The sequence below is a fragment of the Ursus maritimus genome, unplaced genomic scaffold (assembly GCF_017311325.1).
Source record: "Ursus maritimus isolate PB19 unplaced genomic scaffold, ASM1731132v1 scaffold_3, whole genome shotgun sequence".
Taxonomy (NCBI): Eukaryota; Metazoa; Chordata; class Mammalia; order Carnivora; family Ursidae; genus Ursus; species Ursus maritimus.
Genome location: NW_024425563.1, coordinates 6,127,597 through 6,146,618, shown reverse-complemented (window position 1 = coordinate 6,146,618; position 19,022 = coordinate 6,127,597). Strand labels below are relative to the sequence as shown.

Sequence of the window (19,022 nt, the reverse complement as noted above, 5' to 3'; positions counted from 1 at the left end):
AAAGCCTGATGGGGGATTCTTCTCGTCGTGGATGGGGGACACGGGCTTGGAGCTATGGGAGAGCAGTTCAGAGTGGTGTGGCAGGGGCTGAGCGCCGTGGCAGAGAGCAAGGAGACATCCTGGTTTGGGAACAGGCGCAGAAGTTTGCACCTCTAAGGACAAGCTCATATTCTCATGCCCGCAAGGGAGCCGTCTACACTTTCAAAGGCCCATTTTTACCTACTTTACTCCATCTGGTTAGAAACTTGGGATCTGTGACCCTCCTGAGCCCATGGGGAGGAGTGTGCTCTGGAGGGGAAGGAGGCTGTGCCCTGGCTGCTGTTGCAGACATCAGCTCTCCCCGGACCCGAGGAGGCTGGCCTTGCCTCTGCTTTGCTCTGAGGAGCTGTGTTCGGAGGGGGCTTGTGTGACGGCTCCGGCGGCGCGGCCCATAAAGGGCAGAGCCACATCGCAGGCCGCATCTGCTTGGGGGAGGCTCGCCGTTCCACGTTGGCGCCCACCGAGAGTGGGGAAACGAGGAGGGTGGGGTCCGGGTCTCCCCTGCGTGGCTCTGGCTCATAGCTGCTCCGTCTGTGCAGAGCCCCGGTGGAGGAGGTGGTGGCCGTGGCCAGCGGTGCCGCTGGAGGCGATGACGGGGGAGCCTCCGCGCGTCCCCTGACCAAGGCACAGCCCGGGCACCGAAGCTACAATCTGCAGGAGAGGAGACGCATCGGGAGCATGACGGGGGCTGAGCAGGCACTGCTGCCCCGAGTCCCCACAGACGAGAGTGAGGCCCAGACGCTGGCCACCGCTGACCTAGACCTCATGAAGAGTGAGTGCTGGCCAGGCGAAGCCCAGTGCTGGTGGGAACAGGAGGAAGAGGGAGGGGAAGCCTGACCCTGCCCCCCCCCCCCATAGGTCACCGGTTTGAGGACGTTCCTGGAGTGCGGCGGCACTTGGTGCGGAAGAATGCCAAAGGGTCTGGACAAGGCGGCCGGGAAGGGCGAGAGCCTGGCCCCACGCCTCGGACCCGGCCCCGGGCCCCCCACAAGCCCCACGAGGTACTGTGCTCCACTACTCGCTCTGCCATTATCTCCCTATCCATTTCCTCCCCACAGGCTCCCCCCGCCCACACACACGCCAGCAATAATCGCCAACAGGACTGCCATATGTGGTTGTGAAGGTTGTACACTGCACGAGAGTCCTTGACATTGTTGATTTGGGTGTTAGGATACCGATTCACATCTTAGACACTGTTGATTACTATATGATGGCCGCTTTCTGGCCGCTGGCCGTGAGAAGCTTAGGGCCCTCTGGGCTAGAGGTGGCTCCGTGGCGCGGTACACAGCCCAGTTGGCATCAGCCATAGTCAGGGGCAGTGATTGACCAAGATCACTCAGTTCCTTAGGAACACCGCCCATCTTAGACTACAGCAATCTGGTTCTCAACCCCACCCCTTCCAGTGGATTTTTGTTACCTTTTTATTGAGGCCTAACAGCATCCAGGGAGGTGCCCTGGGGCTGAGTGTAGGGCTTGGTGACTCTTTACACATGTAAACAGCTGGCTAACTCTGCCTAGACAGAGAATGTTTTCCACACTCTCTTCCTTCGTGCCTCTGCTCAGTGCCGTCAGCTGTGACTGCTCTGTCATTCTTGGTCAGCTTTGTCAGTTCTTGAATTCGCATCCACGGAAGCACACAACATTCCAGTGTCGCGTGCGTGCATGTGCGCGTGCGTGCCTGTGTGTGGTGACCGTTCCTCAAGCACTTCCTACCTCGTGGACGGTGCTCAGGGTTTTGTATGCTTTCTTTTGATTCCCCGTAACAGGCCTTTAAGGTGGGAAGTAGTAGTAGTCCCATTTTACAGATGAGGCAAAGAGAGGGTCAGTTTGGTTAAGATCTTGCTAGGCCTGTGCCTCTGTACGGTGCGCGGTGCCGTGCCGGCTCAAGGCCCACCCTGACGCTGCTCGTCTTGGAGAACAGTCCCTGGGGCCCCCTGGCTCTGACCTTGCCGTGCCTCTCGTCTTCTATCCCAAGGTATTTGTGGAGCTGAACGAGTTGCTGCTGGACAAAAACCAGGAGCCTCAGTGGCGGGAAACAGCGCGCTGGATCAAATTCGAGGAGGATGTGGAGGAGGAGACGGAGCGCTGGGGGAAGCCGCATGTGGCCTCCCTCTCCTTCCGCAGCCTCCTGGAGCTCCGCCGGACCCTGGCCCATGGTACCCTGCGCCACCCTCCCCCGCCCCCCTGGGGAAATCCTGCCAGCTAAGCCCGTTCGCTGAGGACCAGAATCCCCCAAATGGTGCCGTGAGCAGCACTGGGTGTACTGTTACCCCAGCCCAGGAAGGAGCCTCCTCTTCTCATGACGTCATATAGCCTGTCGTGGCTGGGGCTCTGTCATTGGTGATCGCGGGGCAGGATCGACACCGGTCTCTCTTATCTGGCATTTTTAGCAAATAGCTCCTTTAAGTGATGTTTTCAGATAACCGAAGCTGGTATGTTTGGGATGGCGACATGTTTTTAAAGAATGTCTATGGAAACTTTTCTGAAATGATCTAATCTATAGGGCTATGTAAGGGGGTTTTGTTGTTATTGTGTTTTTTTTTTTTTAATAATTTTATTTTTAAGTCATCTGTGCACCCAGAGTGGGGCTCAAACTCACAACCCCAAGATCAGGAGCTGCATGCTCTCCAACTGAGCCAGCGAGGTGCCCCGCGGGCTATGTGACTTTCACTAAGTGACCAAGGTGCGAGACTCTTGAGGTCTCTGAGGTCTGGGCTCTGTGTTTGTTTCTGCCTTCCTTTTGGAGAAGTCGCTCCCAGTTGCTGTCAGAAGGCCTATGTCTAAGCAGCTGAGGATTCAGAACCCTGCTGTCAGAATTGTTTCTGGAAACCAGGAGTAAATAGGCTCGGAGGGGAGCTCTCAAGCTTTGGGGGAGGTGCCAACATGCAGATGCTTTATCGCTGGGCTTTGGGGTCTCCATTCTGGCTGCTCAGAGGCCTTCGGTTCTATTAGTTGTCACACCCATTTTTTTGTTTTTGTTTTGTTTTTTTAAGATTTTATTTATTTATTTATTTGAGAGAGACCATGAGAGAGAGAGGGAGAGAGAGACAGAACGAGGAAGGGTGGAAGGGTAAAGGCAGAGGGAGAAGCAGACTCCCTGCTGAGCAGGGAGCCCAACGCAGGGTTTGATCCCGGGACCCCGGGATCATGACCTGAGCCGAAGACAGATGCTTAACCGATAGAGCCACCCAGGCACCCCCAATTTTTGTTTAAATGGTTCTGTTCGTTGTCTGGTTCTGTGTTCCTACAAGTTGACCTCGACAGAAAGATGACTTGGTTACTTTTGAAAGGACTTCCGTTTCTATATAAAATAGTAGTTCAGAGCAATGACCGGGTAGAAAGATCTGGAAACTGTCCCATGAGCAGCTGTTGGACTTGGGGAAGCCGAGGAGCCCAGTCTGGAGGGTGACATCTTCAGATGGCTCAAGGCCACAGATGGGCCATGTCGTGCTCAGAGGGCAAAACTAGGACTCGAGAGTGGATGCTAGGGGAGGTAGCGTGTGGCTCACTGAAAGGAGGAACTTTCTAGCAGCAAAGAGTGGCCCCATCTGAGTGGATGGCCTGGTGCGCCCTAGCGGAGGCTGCGTGCTCCTTGGAAGGGACCTCTGGGAGGGCCCTGCCTCTGTGGCCTCTGCTGAGCCCCACCACATGCCTGTGGGAGAAGGTCAGAAGGAGTGGACGTGATGGGTCAGAGACATGATGGGGCTTGGGTCTTGAGCCCTGCTCCTGGTTTCTGCGGCAGTGCTCCGTCCCTGGACCGTGCTTATCTGGCTGCCCCCTCGTCCCTGGTTCTCTCTCCCTTCCACCCCCTGCCCTCGCTTCTTGCCTGGGGATGAGGGCCCGTCCATGCCATCCTTATTCCAGGGGCTGTGCTTTTGGACCTGGACCAGCAGACCCTGCCAGGGGTGGCCCACCAGGTGGTGGAGCAGATGGTCATCTCCGACCAGATCAAGGCTGAGGACAGAGCCAACGTGCTGCGGGCCCTGCTCCTGAAACACAGGTGAGGCCCCACCTGCTGCTCCTGCCTGCCTCCCCCCTTGCCCTGGCCACTGCCTCCTTCCCTCACTGCCCTCTGCTCTCCCAGCCACCCGAGTGATGAGAAGGACTTCTCCTTCCCTCGAAACATCTCAGCCGGCTCCCTTGGCTCCCTGCTTGGGCATCACCACGGCCAGGGGGCCGAGAGTGATCCACATGTCACTGAGCCTCTCATCGGAGGTGTTCCTGAGACTCGGCTAGAGGTGGAACGAGAGGTGAGGGGAACGGGTAGGCGCTGGCTGGTTCAGGTCCCAGTCACCCCCGCGGGCTGCAGGGCTGCGTGCGATCCCGGTGTGAATAAGCCGAGGGGTGCCTGGCCGGGCTGAGCTCCGTTCTGCATCCCCAGCGGGAGCTACCACCTCCAGCCCCACCAGCCGGCATCACTCGCTCCAAGTCCAAGCACGAACTGAAGCTGCTGGAGAAGATCCCTGAGAATGCGGAGGCCACAGTGGTCCTTGTGGGTACGTGGACAAGTCTTGCGGGTGGGGGGTGGCGACGGCCAGGCCTGCCTTGGTACCACCCTGGGGCTGGGGGCTGGGGGCTGGGGAGCGGCCTGTGGCCTCGCTTAGCCCACGATGGCACCCTGCCCCTAGGCTGTGTGGAGTTCCTCTCCCGCCCCACCATGGCCTTCGTGCGGCTGCGGGAGGCGGTGGAGCTGGACGCGGTGCTGGAGGTGCCCGTGCCCGTGCGCTTCCTCTTCCTGCTTCTGGGCCCGAGCAGCGCCAACATGGACTACCACGAGATCGGCCGCTCCATCTCCACCCTCATGTCTGATAAGGTCAGGCCCTCCCTGGCGCCCGTGGGGACACCTCCCCCCATGCCCCCCCCACCCCGGCCCCGCTCCGGGACCCCGGCCCTTGCCCCGCACCCTCACCGGCCCTGGGCCTGCTTTGGCAGCAATTCCACGAGGCAGCCTACCTGGCCGACGAGCGGGAGGACCTGCTGACCGCCATCAACGCCTTCCTGGACTGCAGCGTGGTGCTGCCGCCCTCGGAAGTGCAGGGCGAGGAGCTGCTGCGCTCCGTCGCTCACTTCCAGCGCCAGATGCTCAAGAAGCGGGAGGAGCAGGGCCGGCTGTTGCCCCCTGGGGCTGGGTTGGAGCCCAAGTCAGCACAAGACAAGGGTACGGGCCCCCTGCGGGGGCTCCGGGGCTCAGGTCGGGGTGGTCTGTGTGCACGTGGAGGAGGGAGCCGAGCACAGGGGGGGCTGCGGCGGGCGCCCTGACGGAGGCCCGGGTTGCAGCGCTCCTGCAGATGGTAGAGGTGGCGGGTGCAGTCGAAGACGATCCCCTCCGGCGGACGGGCCGGCCCTTTGGGGGCCTGATCCGGGATGTGCGGCGCCGCTATCCCCACTACCTGAGTGACTTCCGAGATGCACTCGACCCCCAGTGCCTGGCTGCTGTCATCTTCATCTACTTCGCGGCCCTGTCTCCTGCCATCACCTTCGGGGGGCTGCTGGGTAAGGAGAGGCTTCCAGGGGTTGGGGGGGGGCACGGGGGCAGGGCATGCCCAGCGCCCTGGCTGCCGGCTCCTGAGCCGCTTCCTGCCACCCCAGGAGAGAAGACTCAGGACCTGATTGGGGTGTCGGAGCTGATCATGTCCACGGCGCTCCAGGGTGTGGTCTTCTGCCTGCTGGGGGCCCAGCCGCTGCTGGTGATCGGCTTCTCCGGGCCCCTGCTGGTCTTTGAGGAGGCCTTCTTCTCGGTAAGGGCCCCCGGCCTAGTAGGGGGCTGGCTCTTCCTGCCCTGCTCCGGCTGCCCCTCCTGTTCCCCGAACACGCCCACCTCGCTAGCCCCTGGGCTCTGGGACCTGACTGCCCCCCCTCCCCCCCCGCGCCCAGTTTTGCAGCAGCAACAACCTAGAGTACCTGGTGGGCCGCGTGTGGATCGGCTTCTGGCTGGTGTTCCTCGCCCTGCTCATGGTGGCCCTGGAGGGGAGCTTCCTGGTGCGCTTTGTCTCCCGTTTCACCCAGGAGATCTTTGCCTTCCTCATCTCCCTCATCTTCATCTATGAGACGTTTTACAAGCTGGTCAAGGTGAGCAGGCCCTGCTGTGAGAGCTGGGTCGGGAGGGGTGAGACCTTGGGACCGGAGGGAGCCGGGGAGCCTACTGCCCTTCTCGTGCCCTTGCTTTGGGGTAGGAGGTCCCAGGCTAGCCCAGAGGTCCCCTGGGCTGCGGTCCAGGAAGTGCATGGAGCACGGGCTGGTTCTTCCTCCTGGCCCCTCACCACCCTCCCTGTCACCAACACACATCCCGGGACTTCAGGTCAATCTTAAAAACTCACACATTTTTAATAACAAAGGAAACATGTCATTTTGTTAAAGTGGCAGACAGTCCAGAAGTGTCAAAGAGAAAGGGCCCCAAGATGACACACACAGTCACAGTCTGGGCCTTGGAGCTGTGCCCGAGTGAGGCTTAGGAGAGGACACGCCCCTGTGGTCCTCTGCGCTCCGCATCCTGCCCGGCCAGGCCTGGCTGCAGCTATGCCCCCACTGCCTGAATCCCGTTTCCCTTGCTCCCATCCGGTCACTTCACTCATTTTCTTGATCAACAAGACAAGCCCGGGAGCGCCTAGGGGGGGCTCAGTCAGTGAGGCGTCTGCCTTCAGCTCAGGTCATGATCTCAGGGTCCTGGGATCAAGTCTCATCTGGGCTCCCTGCTCAGCAGGGAGTCTGCTTCTTTCTCTCCCTCTGCCACTCCCCCGCTTGTGCTCTCTCTTTCTAAAAAAAAAAAAAAAAAAAAAAAAAAAAAAAGCCCCTTAAGGCCAGGCCTGCCATCTCCTACCCTGCCTGCCCTACTCAGCATATATCCGCGCCCAGAAAGCTCTCCACTTTGGCTGATGGAGTCCTTTGTCCTCTCCCTAGATCTTCCAGGAACATCCCCTCCACGGCTGTTCGGTCTCCAACAGCTCTGAGGCGGACAGCGGCGAGAACAGCACGTGGCATGGGGCAGGAGCCACGCTGGGGCCGGGGAACGGGAGCTCCCCGGGGCCGGCTAGGCAGGGGAGGCCCCGGGGCCAGCCCAACACCGCCCTGCTGTCACTGGTGCTCATGGCCGGCACCTTCTTCATCGCTTTCTTCCTGCGCAAATTCAAGAATAGCCGGTTCTTCCCTGGCCGGGTGTGTGGGCTGAAATGCCGGAGGGTGGGCGGGAGGGGGGCTGGAAAGGGTGTCCACGTCAGGGCCGGAGCGGGGCGGGGGGCCTCTGAGCACGGTGCTTGCCCACAGGTGCGGCGGGTGATTGGGGATTTCGGGGTGCCCATCGCGATCCTCATCATGGTGCTTGTGGATTACAGTATTGAGGACACCTATACCCAGGTAAGGCGGAACACGTGCCGCGGTGAGGAGGGGCTGCCTGGCGCCGGGCTCCGGAGATTCCCCTCCAGCCCAAGCCCAGAGCTGCCTCTCGACTGCGCAGACACCCGGCCTCTTCCACGCCACGCCCTCAGCATTCGCCCTGCCCAGCGCACCTCAGGGCTGTCTTTCCCTCCGCCGTTCACTGGTCCCTGGCCCCACCCTCTGCCCTACAGAAGCTGAGCGTGCCCAGCGGATTCTCAGTGACAGCCCCAGAAAAGCGGGGCTGGGTCATCAACCCTTTAGGGGAGAGCAGCCCCTTCCCCGTGTGGATGATGGTCGCCAGCCTGCTGCCTGCTGTCCTGGTTTTCATCCTGATCTTCATGGAAACTCAGATCACCACGTGAGTGGTTCTAGCCGACGGGGGTGCTCTGCAGACGGGAACAGTGTTGTTGTGGAAGGGCTGGAGCCCCAGCAAGGCGAGGAGATGGGGTGCACTGGGTGACGGAAGCCCGGAATGCCAGGCTGGCCCCTAGAATTTATTTTTTTGAAGATTTATTTATTTGAGAGAGAGAAACAGCGCAAGTAGGAGGGCAGGGGAGAGAAAGAGAATCTCAAGCGGACTCCATGCTGAGCTCAATCTCACGACCCTGGGATCACGACCTGGGCCAAAACCAAGAGTCGGATGTTTAACCTTTAGCACCACCCAGGTGCCCCTAGAATTTATTCTGTAGGCAGGAGAACGTTCCACTGATGGGCACAGTGGAGGCTGGAAGCTGTCCTGAAGGGCAGGGAGGGTGGCCTAGAGGGGCCTCACCTCATGACAGAACTCTCGTCCTGATGGAATGGGCAGGACCACCAGATTCCAAAGGCAGATAGAGGCTCCTGGCTGGGAGCTCCGGGAAGACACAGTTGTCTGCCAGGCTGGGCCCAGGGCTGCGGGCATCAGGGAGTGCCTGTCCCCACCCAGGCTGATCATCTCCAAGAAGGAGCGCATGCTGCAGAAGGGATCTGGCTTCCACCTGGACCTGCTGCTCATTGTGGCCATGGGCGGCATCTGCGCCCTCTTTGGCCTGCCCTGGTTGGCTGCTGCCACCGTGCGCTCCGTCACTCATGCCAACGCACTCACCGTCATGAGCAAGGCTGTGGCGCCTGGGGACAAGCCCAAGATCCAGGAGGTCAAGGAGCAGCGGGTAACGGGGCTGCTGGTTGCCCTGCTTGTAGGTATGTTTAGCTCTTGCCCCAGCCTTCCCGTGCCATCTCGGGGGCTGGGAAGCCCCCGGGCCAGCTCTTTCTCCCTCTCCTCCCCCAGGTCTTTCCTTGGTTATCGGGGATCTGCTCCGGCAGATACCCCTGGCTGTGCTCTTTGGAATTTTTCTGTACATGGGAGTTACCTCCCTTAATGGGATCCAGTTCTATGAGCGGCTGCACCTGCTGCTCATGCCCCCCAAGCACCACCCAGATGTGACCTATGTCAAGAAGGTAAGACCCCACTTGGAAGAGCCCCATGCCTCTGCCCCCTCCTGGTCCGCGGCAGTCACTCTCCAGCCCCCCATCTGCCCATTGTGTTCAGCCACCGTTTAGTCTGTGCGGACCCGGCTCTGGTAAGCACCCAAAAAAGGACTGCCACCGCCATCCCCATAGAGGGAGAAAGGGTCACCCATCTTCCAGAGGTGGCAGGCCCTGGTGGCCCTCCAAGGGACCAGGGCCCTCCAGTGCTGGGGAGAAGCCTCGGCTCACCTGTCATATCCCACCCACCCCCAGGTTCGGACCCTCCGGATGCACCTGTTCACAGCCCTGCAGCTGCTCTGCTTGGCCCTGCTCTGGGCTGTCATGTCCACAGCTGCCTCCCTGGCCTTCCCCTTCATCCTCATCCTCACCGTGCCCCTCCGTATGGTGGTGCTCACCCGCATCTTCACCGAGAGAGAGATGAAATGCGTAAGGCCTCCTGCCCCTCCCCCAGCGCCACCGGCCCCATCTGGGGTCCCCACCCAGGTTGAGGTCAGGATCGACCTTCTTGATCCCCTCCCCCCCACAGCTGGATGCTAATGAGGCGGAGCCAGTGTTCGATGAGCGGGAGGGTGTGGACGAGTACAACGAGATGCCCATGCCTGTGTAGCTGCTGCCTGGACCACAGCCAAGGGATGGACGGACAGAGGGAGCAGGGGCTGGGGGGTGCTCTCTCCATTCCCTCCCTCGTTTTTATTTAAGTGAATAATTTAAAGTCCCCATACCATCCCCACTCCCCTACAGTAAAGTGCTTCGGCCCCCACCTACCTCTGGCCTTCTGTCTCTATATGGGGAGGGAGCGTGGATGGCAAAGGGGGGGCCCAGCCCGCTCCCTGTCCCAGAAATGAGATGCACGATGGGCAAGGAAAGGGACTTTAATGAGAAACCAAAAGATAGAGAGCCAAAGTGCAAATTGTCCACCCCTCATCAGGGGGTCATCCTGAGCCCCAAGTGTACCCCCTTCACCCCCCTTCAGGCCCCCAGCGGAGGCCCAAGGCCTGGAGCTTCTGCCTCAGGTAGCTCTTGAGCTGGGGCAGGCCTCTCTGTGACTCCAGTTCCTCGAAGGGTAGCTGCAGGGGAGGGGGAGTGGCAGGTTACCCACGGGGTCTGTGGACTGGGCGAGGGGCGTGAGGCTGGCATGGAGTCTCTCCCGGGGCGGGGGTGCTCTCACCGGCAGGAGCTGGTAGCCCAGCAGGCCCAGGTGCCGCTCCCGTAGGGCCCGTGAGCCCAGCAGCACTCGGCCGTCCCGGCAGAAATGCCAGCGTTCTCGCAGCATCAGCACCACCCTGGAGGGAGTGGACCATGTTCAGGGTGGTGTCCACAGAGGCAGGGGGGCTCTCCCGCCCTCTTCCCTTACCTCTGGGCAGGGTCGTGGGTAGTGGGCTGAGAGGCAGCCTGGCCCTGGGGACAGGACCTGGGAGGGTAGGGTAGGAAGGGGTCCTGGGTCCTCACGGGAAGCACAGCACCAGAGCTGCTCACACACAGCAGGAAGTCTGGAACGGGGGAAGGGGGGAGAGAAAGGGCCACTGGCTTCTCGCCAAGGCTCTGTATCCCCCGCCGGCCACCCACCTGCCCGCCTGCAGTTCACCTGTGCAGTAGCCTGGAGGCACAGTCAGGTCCTGTCGGTACTTCTCCTCCCCTAGCAGCTGGCGCAGCCCCTCCGCCACTATATCCTTGTGACTGAGACGGGAGGGGGAACAAACACCGATATGGAAGGTTCAGGAGGCTTGGCCCTGGGCAAATGCCTTTGATGTCCCAAGGCCCATTTTTTTCCCTCTACGACTGCTAAGAGTGGGTCATCAGCATGGACAGTTCAGGGTCCTCCTGGCTTTTCTACTCTGCTTCCTGCAGGCTGGTCCCCTCCCCTCCCCCAAGCCGCCCCATCCACCTGTACTTGCAGCGGGCACGGTCAGTGATGAGTGGCTGGGGGAAGATGGGCACTTGCTGCCTTCGGGGAAGGCGGGGACCCCGGTATCCTGGAAGCTCCAGCTCCACGGCCGTGTCTAGCAGGGAGAGGTAGCGCCGCACAATCAGGGCATGAGGGGTGCCTGTGGGAAAGCAGGGCTGAGGCTCGCGGGTCTGCAGACTCCCACCCCCACTTTCCCCTGCCCGCTGGCCCCCGAGTCCCCAGCCAGCCCTCCCGTCCGCGCACCACTGATGTGGTTGATGAAACTTGGGGAAAAGACAAAGTGCAGGGCTCTGAAGGGCAGACACCGCAGCTGGCACAGTGACATCAAGATGTTGACAGTAGCCAGGGGAGCCACCCCTGCTTCCCGAGCCAGGATCCTCTCAAGGCAGGGCATAAACTGCTGTTCCAGGGGCAGATAGTTCAGCCGCCCAAAGGGCAGGACCAACTTCTGTACCACCTGTGGAGGAAGAGCAGCCCTTCACCCAGCACGAAACAATTCTCCAATATCCTTCACAAGCTGAACCTCAGGGAGGCTTGGCCTGCACGCTTATCATGTCTCTGTAAAGGCAGAACAATCCCTCTACCCCGACGTACACACCAGAAGTTCGACAGCATAACCAGTGTCTTGAGCCCCATGTCATTAATCAAACCAGTGGAGGAGACATCGCTAAGTCTGGCCCTGAAGACTTAGAGGAGTGGGCTCAACGAAGCTAAGACAGCGCCGAGTGCGGAGAACTGCAGAGAACCCGGCACACACGCTGGGTAGGTGGACGAGCCAGGTGGGGGTGAGCAAAGATGAAACCCCAGGGGACCGAGCAGAGAGCCTGGCTGGTTGTCTGCTGCAGGAGGCAGCCAATCAAGCTGAACAGGGGGCAGGGCCTGACACAGAGGAGGGCTAGGAGAGGAGCATGGCAGGGTGGGAGGTAATCCCACCTTGCTGCTGAGCTGGGCTTCCTGGACCACCAGGAAGTGGGCAATGGCTTCCAGAAGCTGGGGCTCCCGCAACCGGTGCCGGGCCAGGTGCTGGGCCAGGAGCACCATCACGTGGGGAGTCAGTTCCTCTGGCCTGGCCTCTGTGAAGAACAGCCTATTATGGTGGACCCTCAGGCCAGATCTCAACTAGATTCCACCTCAGCCTGAAGACACCACCTGCCTCCTCTTCAGCCCCTCCCGCCACCTGCCTTCAGTCCCCTCCAGCACCTGCCAGGCTGCGGATGAGGTGCTGCCGCGGTCGCCTCAGGAAACGCGGGCAGCTCAGAGCAGCTTCCAATCTTTGCCCACCGCGCAGGCCAGGTTGCAGAGTGGGAGGTGGCTTCGGAGGGAGGCGGAACCTTCTCTCCTGCTCCAGGGCACACATCAGGGGCCCATCGGACGGGAAGCCTGAGAGGGAGAGGGTCAGAGGAGGCAGGCCTGGTAACGGGGAGCTGCTCTGTTCCAGTCATGGGGTTCAGTTGGTGAATTCCCAACCTTTCACGTCTCCATGTTCTGGATGGAAGGGTTGCTATAGTGTAAGTAGCACTGGAGAAATGTGAAATACCACGTGAACGTGAGGTATCACAACAGTCTGTGGGGAAGACCTTATACAAACATGGCAAATAAGCTCTCATTGCACGCCAACGGTGACAAACTGTAGTGGCTTCCTAGAGCACTGTGTTGGAAGGAATCAGGGTTGGCACCCCTAGCTATGCTGGAACGAATGCTGCTGGACTCCTGGTGTCTGCTGTGGATACAGGGGAGCAGCACCAAGTGTGCCAGGCCATGTACCATTCCTGGCAAAGCCTGAGAGGTGAATTCTGTCAGTGATCTTGGGTCTTCTATGCTCTTTCTCTATTCTTCCGTTAACACCCACCCCCCAGACACCCTCCTCACCAAGTAAGACTGCAAGGTGCAGACACACGTGGATGGTGTGAATATCAAAGGAGGGGCAGTTTCGGATGATGAGCTGACTCAAGTCCTGTAGTGTGGCCTGCTCCACGGGAGGGGGCCGTGGCTGAGACCCCAAGAGCTGGCCCAGACGACGAAGTGCCACAGGGTAGTGATGGGCGCGCACCTTGGTGGGGTTCTGGCCCAGCCAACGCAGCAGCTCCCCAGGGCTCCTCGCCTGTTCCAGAAGCCGCTGTAGCCCCTGAACAGGGCCTGCATGGAGGCCTCCTCCAGGAGGCCGGTCCCCCCACTTGCTGGGCCCCAGACAGCAGGGCTGTACTGGCGGGAGCAGCAGCAGGCCAGACAGCCGAGCAGCAGAGGCCTGGGCAGAGAGCAGGACTCGAAGCATGGAGTTGGGTGATGGAGACCCTGAGGGGCAGCCCAGAAAAGGGGGTGAGGTTTTCTCCAAAGGGGAGAAAAACCGGCTATCTACTCCTGACCTCAGTCCCCATTCAGAGGGCCCAGAGGTCAGAGCAACCCACTCATGTTCACCCTTCCTTGTGACTGCTCTAGTCTTCTTCCCACCCGCCCCTCTCGGCCTCCTTCCATCCTTTGAAACAGCACCTTCAGTGTAACTCAGCACCGTGATATTTACAAAGGAAGTCCACATGCACTACGTATCTCCTCCGATGCTCCACACACGCCTTCGCGGTGGTAGGCAGGGTTGGCACTACCTCAATTTCACAGGTGGAGAAACCAAGGCCCAGAGAGGAAAAGGGGTTAAGCCCGAGGTCACGAATCGGGTTAGTGGTCGTGCCCAGCCTGGAGCCCAGCTTGCCCCGTCGATACGCCCTCCCGACCACCTCCCCCTCCCGCAGGAGGCGGCAGCGGCAAGGAGGGTGGAACGCGGGCTCGGCAGCCGGGCGGTCCTGGGTTCCATGCTGGGCGCTCCCACTTACCAGCTGCATGACCTTGGACAAGTGGCTTCGTCTCTCTGCCCAAGCCTCCTCGCCCGTGAAACGAGAACGCAGCGCCCACCTCGCAGGGCGCTGTGGAGCCCGAGCGCGCAGCTTTGCAATGGCGCGGAGTCCGCCGTGTCAGGGGCCCCCACACCCACCCGGGCCCGGCAACGCCAGAAGACCGTGGTCACGGTCACCAACACCAACTCCCGCCGCCCTCCCGCAGCCCGCCCCGTAGGCGCCACCCCTACATGGCTCCCCAGGCCCCGCGCAGGTCGCTCCCTCAGTCGGTCTCGGGGCCGGGGAGCCGGGCTCCCCCCGCGGCCTCCTCATCGGCCGGCCACCGAGTCCGCCATCTTCCCAGCAACCCCCGGACCGCGGTCTGGACGCCAATTGCGTCTCAGCCCCCGACCAGCACAGACGTGGCTCCCGTCAGGCCCCGCGCGCCCCGGCGTCGCACGCCCCGCCCCCCGCTTCCGGGAAGCTGCGCGCGCCGAGCCGGGGCGGTGCCGGGGGCGGAGGGGCGGAGCCAAAGGGCCAGGAGCGGAGACTGGGGCGAAGAGAGAGCGGAAGTCGGCGGCCTGTCTTGTAATGTTGGGAGCCCCGGGGGGGCTCCGTCCGCGCCCTTCACGCATTAACTCCCAGTGGGCAGGGGCTCCCCGTCCAATACCCCCACGGGCCCACACACCCAGACACACACCAGGAGTGAAAACTTCACAGTTATTTAATCTGCACGTGTCCCACACAATCCCTCTGCCCCTCCCAGATCCTCTTCCCCAGCGCCCCCGCAGTCCTTAGGTCCTCAAATCAGCCCAAGGAGCTATTAGGGACTAGAGGTGGCTGGGTCCTCAGGCAGAGTACTAAGAAGGGCCCAGGGGTGTAGCCCGGCTCTGCCCAGGGCCAAGGCAGTGACAACAGCTGCCCGACCCCGAGGAGCTGACTGTCAATGGGGGCTGAGAGCCAGCAGCCCCGGGAGGTGGCCCCGAGCCATGGAGGTCACAGCGAGGGGCCTCGGCCGCCTCCCGGAGCGCTCTGCTGCGCAGCGCTGGGCTCCAGGGTAGTGGGAAGAGGCAGGCCGGAGAGGTGGGCCTGGGCAGACAACAGCGCCCACTGTGTCGTGGGGAGCAAGGTCCAGAGGGGCCAGCAACGCTTCCGAGAGCCCGTGGAGGCACTACGGGCGGTACATGGCAAAGGCCAGGAGACTGAGGAGCAGGGTGAAGCCGGCCAGACCCAGGGTGGCGGTCAGGGGAAAGAAGGGCCGGTACTGGATCTGGCAATACCAGAGCAGCAGCAGCAGCAGCAGCAGGAGCGGCAGCAGCAGGCTGCCTATTTCCAGCCCGGAGGGGCCTGGCTCTGACCCTGGTGGGCAAGGGGGGTGTGGGGGACCGACGCGCGTGGACACGTGGCAGTGGAGAACGCAGTTGGGCGGGAGGTGAAGGCTGCCCAGGGTCTGGGTGTCGTCTCCTAGCAGTTGCCCTTGGTAGATGAGTCGCACCTGCTGTTCCCGGCCGGGAAACTGGGTCCTGAGGAGAGAGGGACCTGGGTAAGAGAGCAGGCCTCAGGCAATCCTGGTCCCTTGCCCACAACAACACTCCCACCCCTCACCTTTGCCTCCACCCACCACCCAGGTGGTGGCGTCTACGGGGGTCCCCTCCTGCTACAGGGGAATGATACAGTGCGCGATGTGGGGACCTCAGTTCCCTCGTCCATAGAAGGAGGGGGAAGTCTCAGATCTCTCTGGTGGCCCTTCTGGGTTTGTAATCACTCCCACCCCAATCTTTAGAATTTCTTTCCTGTCCTCATCCCAGCTTACCTTTTCAGGGAGCCAATGGTATCGTGGGGCCAGGCCCTGGCCACCTGCTCTGAATCGTTGAGGAATTTCAGCCGCAGTACTAGGGGCTCCTGGGGGGAGTCCGGCGACGGCGATGTTGCTGAGAGCCCCATGCCAGGCTCTGGCTGTGCAGCCTGACCTCTGTGTCTCAAGCTGGGGGTCTCGGCTCCTGGGGCCTCCCCTCTGATGCTGCCGGTGACCGCCATGGTTTCACTGGGCTGTGCTGGTGTTGGAGTCCCTGATGGCTGGGGCAGTGGGTCGGCACCCTCCGCGGTGTGTGTTGAGACCCAGGCGAGAGCCAGCACCAGAAGGCAGGCAAGCACCGCGAAAAGGACGGTCACCTCATCACCCACCCCTTCAATCAAGGCCATGGCACCTGCCTTGCCTGCCACCTTACTGAGCTGGAGAGGTACAAAGAACCCATGAGGGGCTGGCTCGCTGGCCAACAGCCCCCTGAACTCCAACAGGCTCCTGACCCCACCCCACCAAACTCTGCCCCCTTACCCATGCTCCACCCTGGGGCACATACTGTTCTGAAACCCGGTTGTCCCAAACTTCCCTCCAGTGCCCCGTCCCATAACCAAATCCCAAGCCCTAACTTTTTGTAACCTGAGTTCTAGGTTTTTGACCATCTCCCCAATTCATTCAAACACTATCCCAATGTAAGGGCCTTGATCTTCTAAGCAACCTCTCCCCTAAATTCAACTGTCAGCAAACTTCACCCCAAAGCTTACCTAATCTTCCATCTACTATCCCAAAGTTTACCGTCTTCGTCTATTTCACCCCAAAGCTTATCTACTCCTCCATCAGTACGTTTCTTCAAGGGGGAAGGAAATGGGGTTCTAGGCCCTCCACTCCCAGCCCCGCTATCATTTAACCAAACCCCACCCGCCCGCGGCCGGGGTCTGCTTCCCAAGCCTTCCCCACACCATACGTCAATCTCCACCCTTTGGCAATTCGGAGCTTCGGAGGGCTGCCATCATCCCCCCACCCAACTTAGCCCCTCCGGTCTACTCAAGCCCCACCCCGCGGCAGCCCGACTCGGCGCCTCCCCTGGAAGCCTCTCCAAACCCACTCCGCAGGCGGACCCGAGATCCCGCCCGGGAATCCGAGACTTCGCCCTCCCCACCCCCAACTCCTCCATCACCCCTCCCATCTTCCCGCCCCCCGGAGCCACGGGAGGGCACCGGCGAACCCTGGGCGGGGCGAGAGGGAGCCAGCTGGGGCCCGGGGCGGTGGGGTGGGCGCGGTCACCGCGCGGGGACTCACCGCCCGGCTCCGCCAGCTCCATAGCGGACCCTCGGGCACTTCCGGACGGGAGGCGCCGAGGTCGCGGACACCTGAAGGCACCCCCTCCTTCCCTGCCGCCGCTGCTCGGAGCATTGTGGGACTTGTAGTCCTGCGCGGTGCGCATTTCCCGCCCTCCGCCCTTCTGACCCACGTGCCGGGATCCGCAGGCTAGTCCTGGTGACCGCAAGTCGCTGAGGGGCCCGCGGGGGCGGGCTTAAGGGTTGTGCCAGCCTCCTGAGGTTCGAGCCACAGCAGGACCCGCCACCTCCCCCGCTGGCATCCAGGGCATCTGTCACTCCAAAAACCGACGTCAGCGAGAACACGTCAGAGCACCCTGTTTCCAGATGCAGGCTCTGGGGAGCTCAGGTGACCCCTATCCCGGTCTGTTCTTATATCAGAGTGGACGTCAAAAGGCATTGTGGGCCCCCGTAATTGACTCTTTGGCTCAGAGCCCGGTACTCGTGGGCTGTCCCATCAGGTTGGCTGAGGACATTCATCCCCAGGGCTGGCCACAGTGGCTTGGGCTGTCCTGTCTCCCTGGACCCTTGCTCCACCTTGACCCTGTAAGACTGTGCAAGAAGCATAGACCTTGGAACCTGGCACAAATGCTGATCTCTTATCCTGTGTTTATTAACTGTACAACCTTGGGTGGACCATCGAATCTCTTTGAACCTTAATTGCTTTGTTTCTAAAACATAATTCATAAGGAAATTGTAAAGAAGAACTTAAGTATTTTATTAAACCAGTGTGAAAACTATGTCAGGGACCTGTTATACAGTAGGTGTCTGCTCACCTGTATTAACCGGAGTACCCGAGAGTACACGCTCCACCCAAATCTGGGCTTAGACACTAGGTCCTTAGAGTGTTACTGTGTAGAGGACTCAGCCCCAGCCTGGCTTGGGCCAGCTAATTTCTATGGCTTTTCCCTCCTTCCTCTGGGCTGCAGAGATCTCACGTCCTGGGTTTTATAGGCCAGTCTTGGTGAAAAGTAACGTGCCCTAGTGTTTCCATAGTTCATGCTTACTTATGGGAGCAGGTACCCCAAGTGGGAACAGGTATTGCCTTGAGAAAGTCAGTTTAGATGTATAACATACAGACCTAACTTCTCTCTAGTTCCTTCTCTCCTATTCATTCGTTTATTCTAGAAACATGTATTAAATGTATACTATATGTCAGGCACTGTGCAAGATGCAGGGAATACAATGGTGATTCATACGTGTGAACTTGTCCCTGCCCTCACATGGCTCATACAACGATAGGGGAGAGACTTGTAGACAAGCCCACAGGGCCTAACATAGATCTGTGCTGACTGCTGGGGCAACACATAGGAGAAACTCTTTACCCTCAGCATTTCTCCTGGGAGCTACCTGGTGCAAATTCTTGCTGTCAGTTCTAGTTAAGCATCTGAAAGAGATGTTTGCTATTGCTTTCAGAATTACACAGCATCAGAGCTAGGTGTTCTGCTCAACCACTGTATTTTGCAGATGAAGCACAGAGAAGGTTCAAGACATCAGTAAGATCAAACATGTAGATAGAACCTGAATCTCTCAGGAGTTAAGGAGGCCCCAGGTGTTGAGTAGCTCGCATCTGGTTCTTTGGATGGAACGAGACACTTGGGTGACTGCGTTGGTGATGAGGTTGGGGGATATACGTGACGTTCAGTGGGGTGGAGTCCGGAGCCGATGACCAAGAAAGAATTCTTGAGGTGTCTTTGGTGCAAAATTGGTGGTTTATTAAAGCACGGGGACAGGACCCATGGGCAGAAAGAGCTGCTGCCCCGGGTTGTGAGGAACGGCCTATTTTATACCCTCAAGTGGGGAGGGGGTTAGGGATAGCGTAAGTCTCTAGGGAATTTTGGAAGCAAGGTTTCCAGACCTTGAGGGGGCTAGCTGTTGTTGGGAAAAGTTCATTCATTACCGTCTAATAAAACCTGAGTCATGAGACCCTTCAGATGTATATCGGTGGGCCATATGCTTGGGGGATGATTGCCAATACGTATCTTGGGGGGTTAGAGATAAAGGAAGTTTCCAAAGGAATTTTTATACGTTAAAGTAGACTTACAGGATCTTGGTGGAGGGGAGGGGGTCAGGCTAGGACTGCCTTTTGCCCTTAGCAAAGTATTAACATCGAGGCAGCTGAGTTCCTAGAGGAATGTCACCATGCCTGTTTCAAGGACTTGTCAATGGGCTGTAGGTAGTAAGGACTGTTTCCTTGTCCTTTAGGGCAGCCAGGACTGCCTGAGGAATGTCACATACATCCCATGGCGGGGGGGGGGGGGGGGGGGGGGGGGGGGGGG

General features: G+C 60.0%; 3 protein-coding genes across 8 annotated transcripts in view; 1 reads left to right on the top strand and 2 right to left on the bottom strand.

Annotated features, from left to right (window-relative positions):
- The window catches only part of SLC4A2 (solute carrier family 4 member 2), a 19,384-nt gene extending 9,743 nt beyond the window's left edge, over window positions 1-9,641 (top strand). Inside the window, exons 1-18 of one of the 2 annotated variants that reach the window (XM_040643797.1) lie at window positions 584-811; window positions 898-1,040; window positions 2,015-2,195; window positions 3,904-4,039; window positions 4,124-4,289; window positions 4,421-4,535; window positions 4,668-4,852; window positions 4,972-5,197; window positions 5,317-5,532; window positions 5,629-5,777; window positions 5,914-6,108; window positions 6,937-7,191; window positions 7,300-7,389; window positions 7,602-7,768; window positions 8,336-8,589; window positions 8,678-8,847; window positions 9,130-9,303; window positions 9,404-9,641. In XM_040643797.1, the coding sequence (XP_040499731.1) occupies window positions 718-811; window positions 898-1,040; window positions 2,015-2,195; window positions 3,904-4,039; window positions 4,124-4,289; window positions 4,421-4,535; window positions 4,668-4,852; window positions 4,972-5,197; window positions 5,317-5,532; window positions 5,629-5,777; window positions 5,914-6,108; window positions 6,937-7,191; window positions 7,300-7,389; window positions 7,602-7,768; window positions 8,336-8,589; window positions 8,678-8,847; window positions 9,130-9,303; window positions 9,404-9,484 (2,997 nt within the window). In that variant the 5' untranslated portion in view covers window positions 584-717 and the 3' untranslated portion in view covers window positions 9,485-9,641. Of the gene's footprint in view, window positions 1-583; window positions 812-897; window positions 1,041-2,014; window positions 2,196-3,903; window positions 4,040-4,123; window positions 4,290-4,420; window positions 4,536-4,667; window positions 4,853-4,971; window positions 5,198-5,316; window positions 5,533-5,628; window positions 5,778-5,913; window positions 6,109-6,936; window positions 7,192-7,299; window positions 7,390-7,601; window positions 7,769-8,335; window positions 8,590-8,677; window positions 8,848-9,129; window positions 9,304-9,403 lie in introns of those variants that run through there. The other variant, XM_040643798.1, reaches the window with a different exon arrangement.
- Window positions 9,642-9,733: 92 nt separating this feature from the next.
- Window positions 9,734-14,031, bottom strand: FASTK (Fas activated serine/threonine kinase). Of its 5 annotated transcripts, none has more exons than XM_040643801.1 (10): window positions 13,857-14,031; window positions 12,653-13,075; window positions 11,984-12,163; window positions 11,717-11,856; window positions 11,027-11,240; window positions 10,763-10,877; window positions 10,463-10,554; window positions 10,232-10,367; window positions 10,046-10,160; window positions 9,734-9,944 (listed from the first exon to the last, which is right to left on the bottom strand). In XM_040643801.1, exons 1-10 carry the CDS (start codon window positions 13,936-13,938, stop codon window positions 9,837-9,839), a joined length of 1,605 nt encoding a protein of 534 aa, XP_040499735.1. In that variant the 5' UTR covers window positions 13,939-14,031; the 3' UTR covers window positions 9,734-9,836. The 5 variants fall into 5 exon arrangements, with proteins under 5 accessions (XP_040499735.1, XP_040499733.1, XP_040499736.1 ...); XM_040643799.1 differs by having other exon boundaries at window positions 10,763-10,922; window positions 13,857-14,026; XM_040643802.1 differs by having other exon boundaries at window positions 10,763-10,922; window positions 12,834-13,075; window positions 13,857-13,994.
- Window positions 14,032-14,311: 280 nt separating this feature from the next.
- TMUB1 (transmembrane and ubiquitin like domain containing 1) lies at window positions 14,312-16,863 on the bottom strand. The gene is made up of 3 exons (XM_040643796.1): window positions 16,706-16,863; window positions 15,419-15,837; window positions 14,312-15,128 (listed from the first exon to the last, which is right to left on the bottom strand). Exons 1-3 carry the CDS (start codon window positions 16,817-16,819, stop codon window positions 14,777-14,779), a joined length of 885 nt encoding a protein of 294 aa, XP_040499730.1. The 5' UTR covers window positions 16,820-16,863; the 3' UTR covers window positions 14,312-14,776.
- Between the last annotated feature and the right edge of the window lie 2,159 nt (window positions 16,864-19,022).

Bases quoted from the DNA above. Each gene is read 5' to 3' on its own strand.
- FASTK (XM_040643799.1), bottom strand. From the start codon at position 13,938: ATGAGGAGGCCGCGGGGGGAGCCCGGCTCCCCGGCCCCGAGACCGACT. The intron at 12,164-12,652 runs GTGAGGAGGGTG...TCTCCCTCTCAG, and splicing joins GCACCTTGCAGTCTTACTTG to GCTTCCCGTCCGATGGGCCC. The intron at 9,945-10,045 runs GTGAGAGCACCC...CCTCCCCTGCAG, and splicing joins TGGGCTACCAGCTCCTGCCG to CTACCCTTCGAGGAACTGGA.
- TMUB1 (XM_040643796.1), bottom strand. From the start codon at position 16,819: ATGCTCCGAGCAGCGGCGGCAGGGAAGGAGGGGGTGCCTTCAGGTGTC. The intron at 15,838-16,705 runs GTGAGTCCCCGC...GTACCTCTCCAG, and splicing joins GGAGCTGGCGGAGCCGGGCG to CTCAGTAAGGTGGCAGGCAA. The intron at 15,129-15,418 runs GTAAGCTGGGAT...CTCTCTCCTCAG, and splicing joins ACCATTGGCTCCCTGAAAAG to GACCCAGTTTCCCGGCCGGG.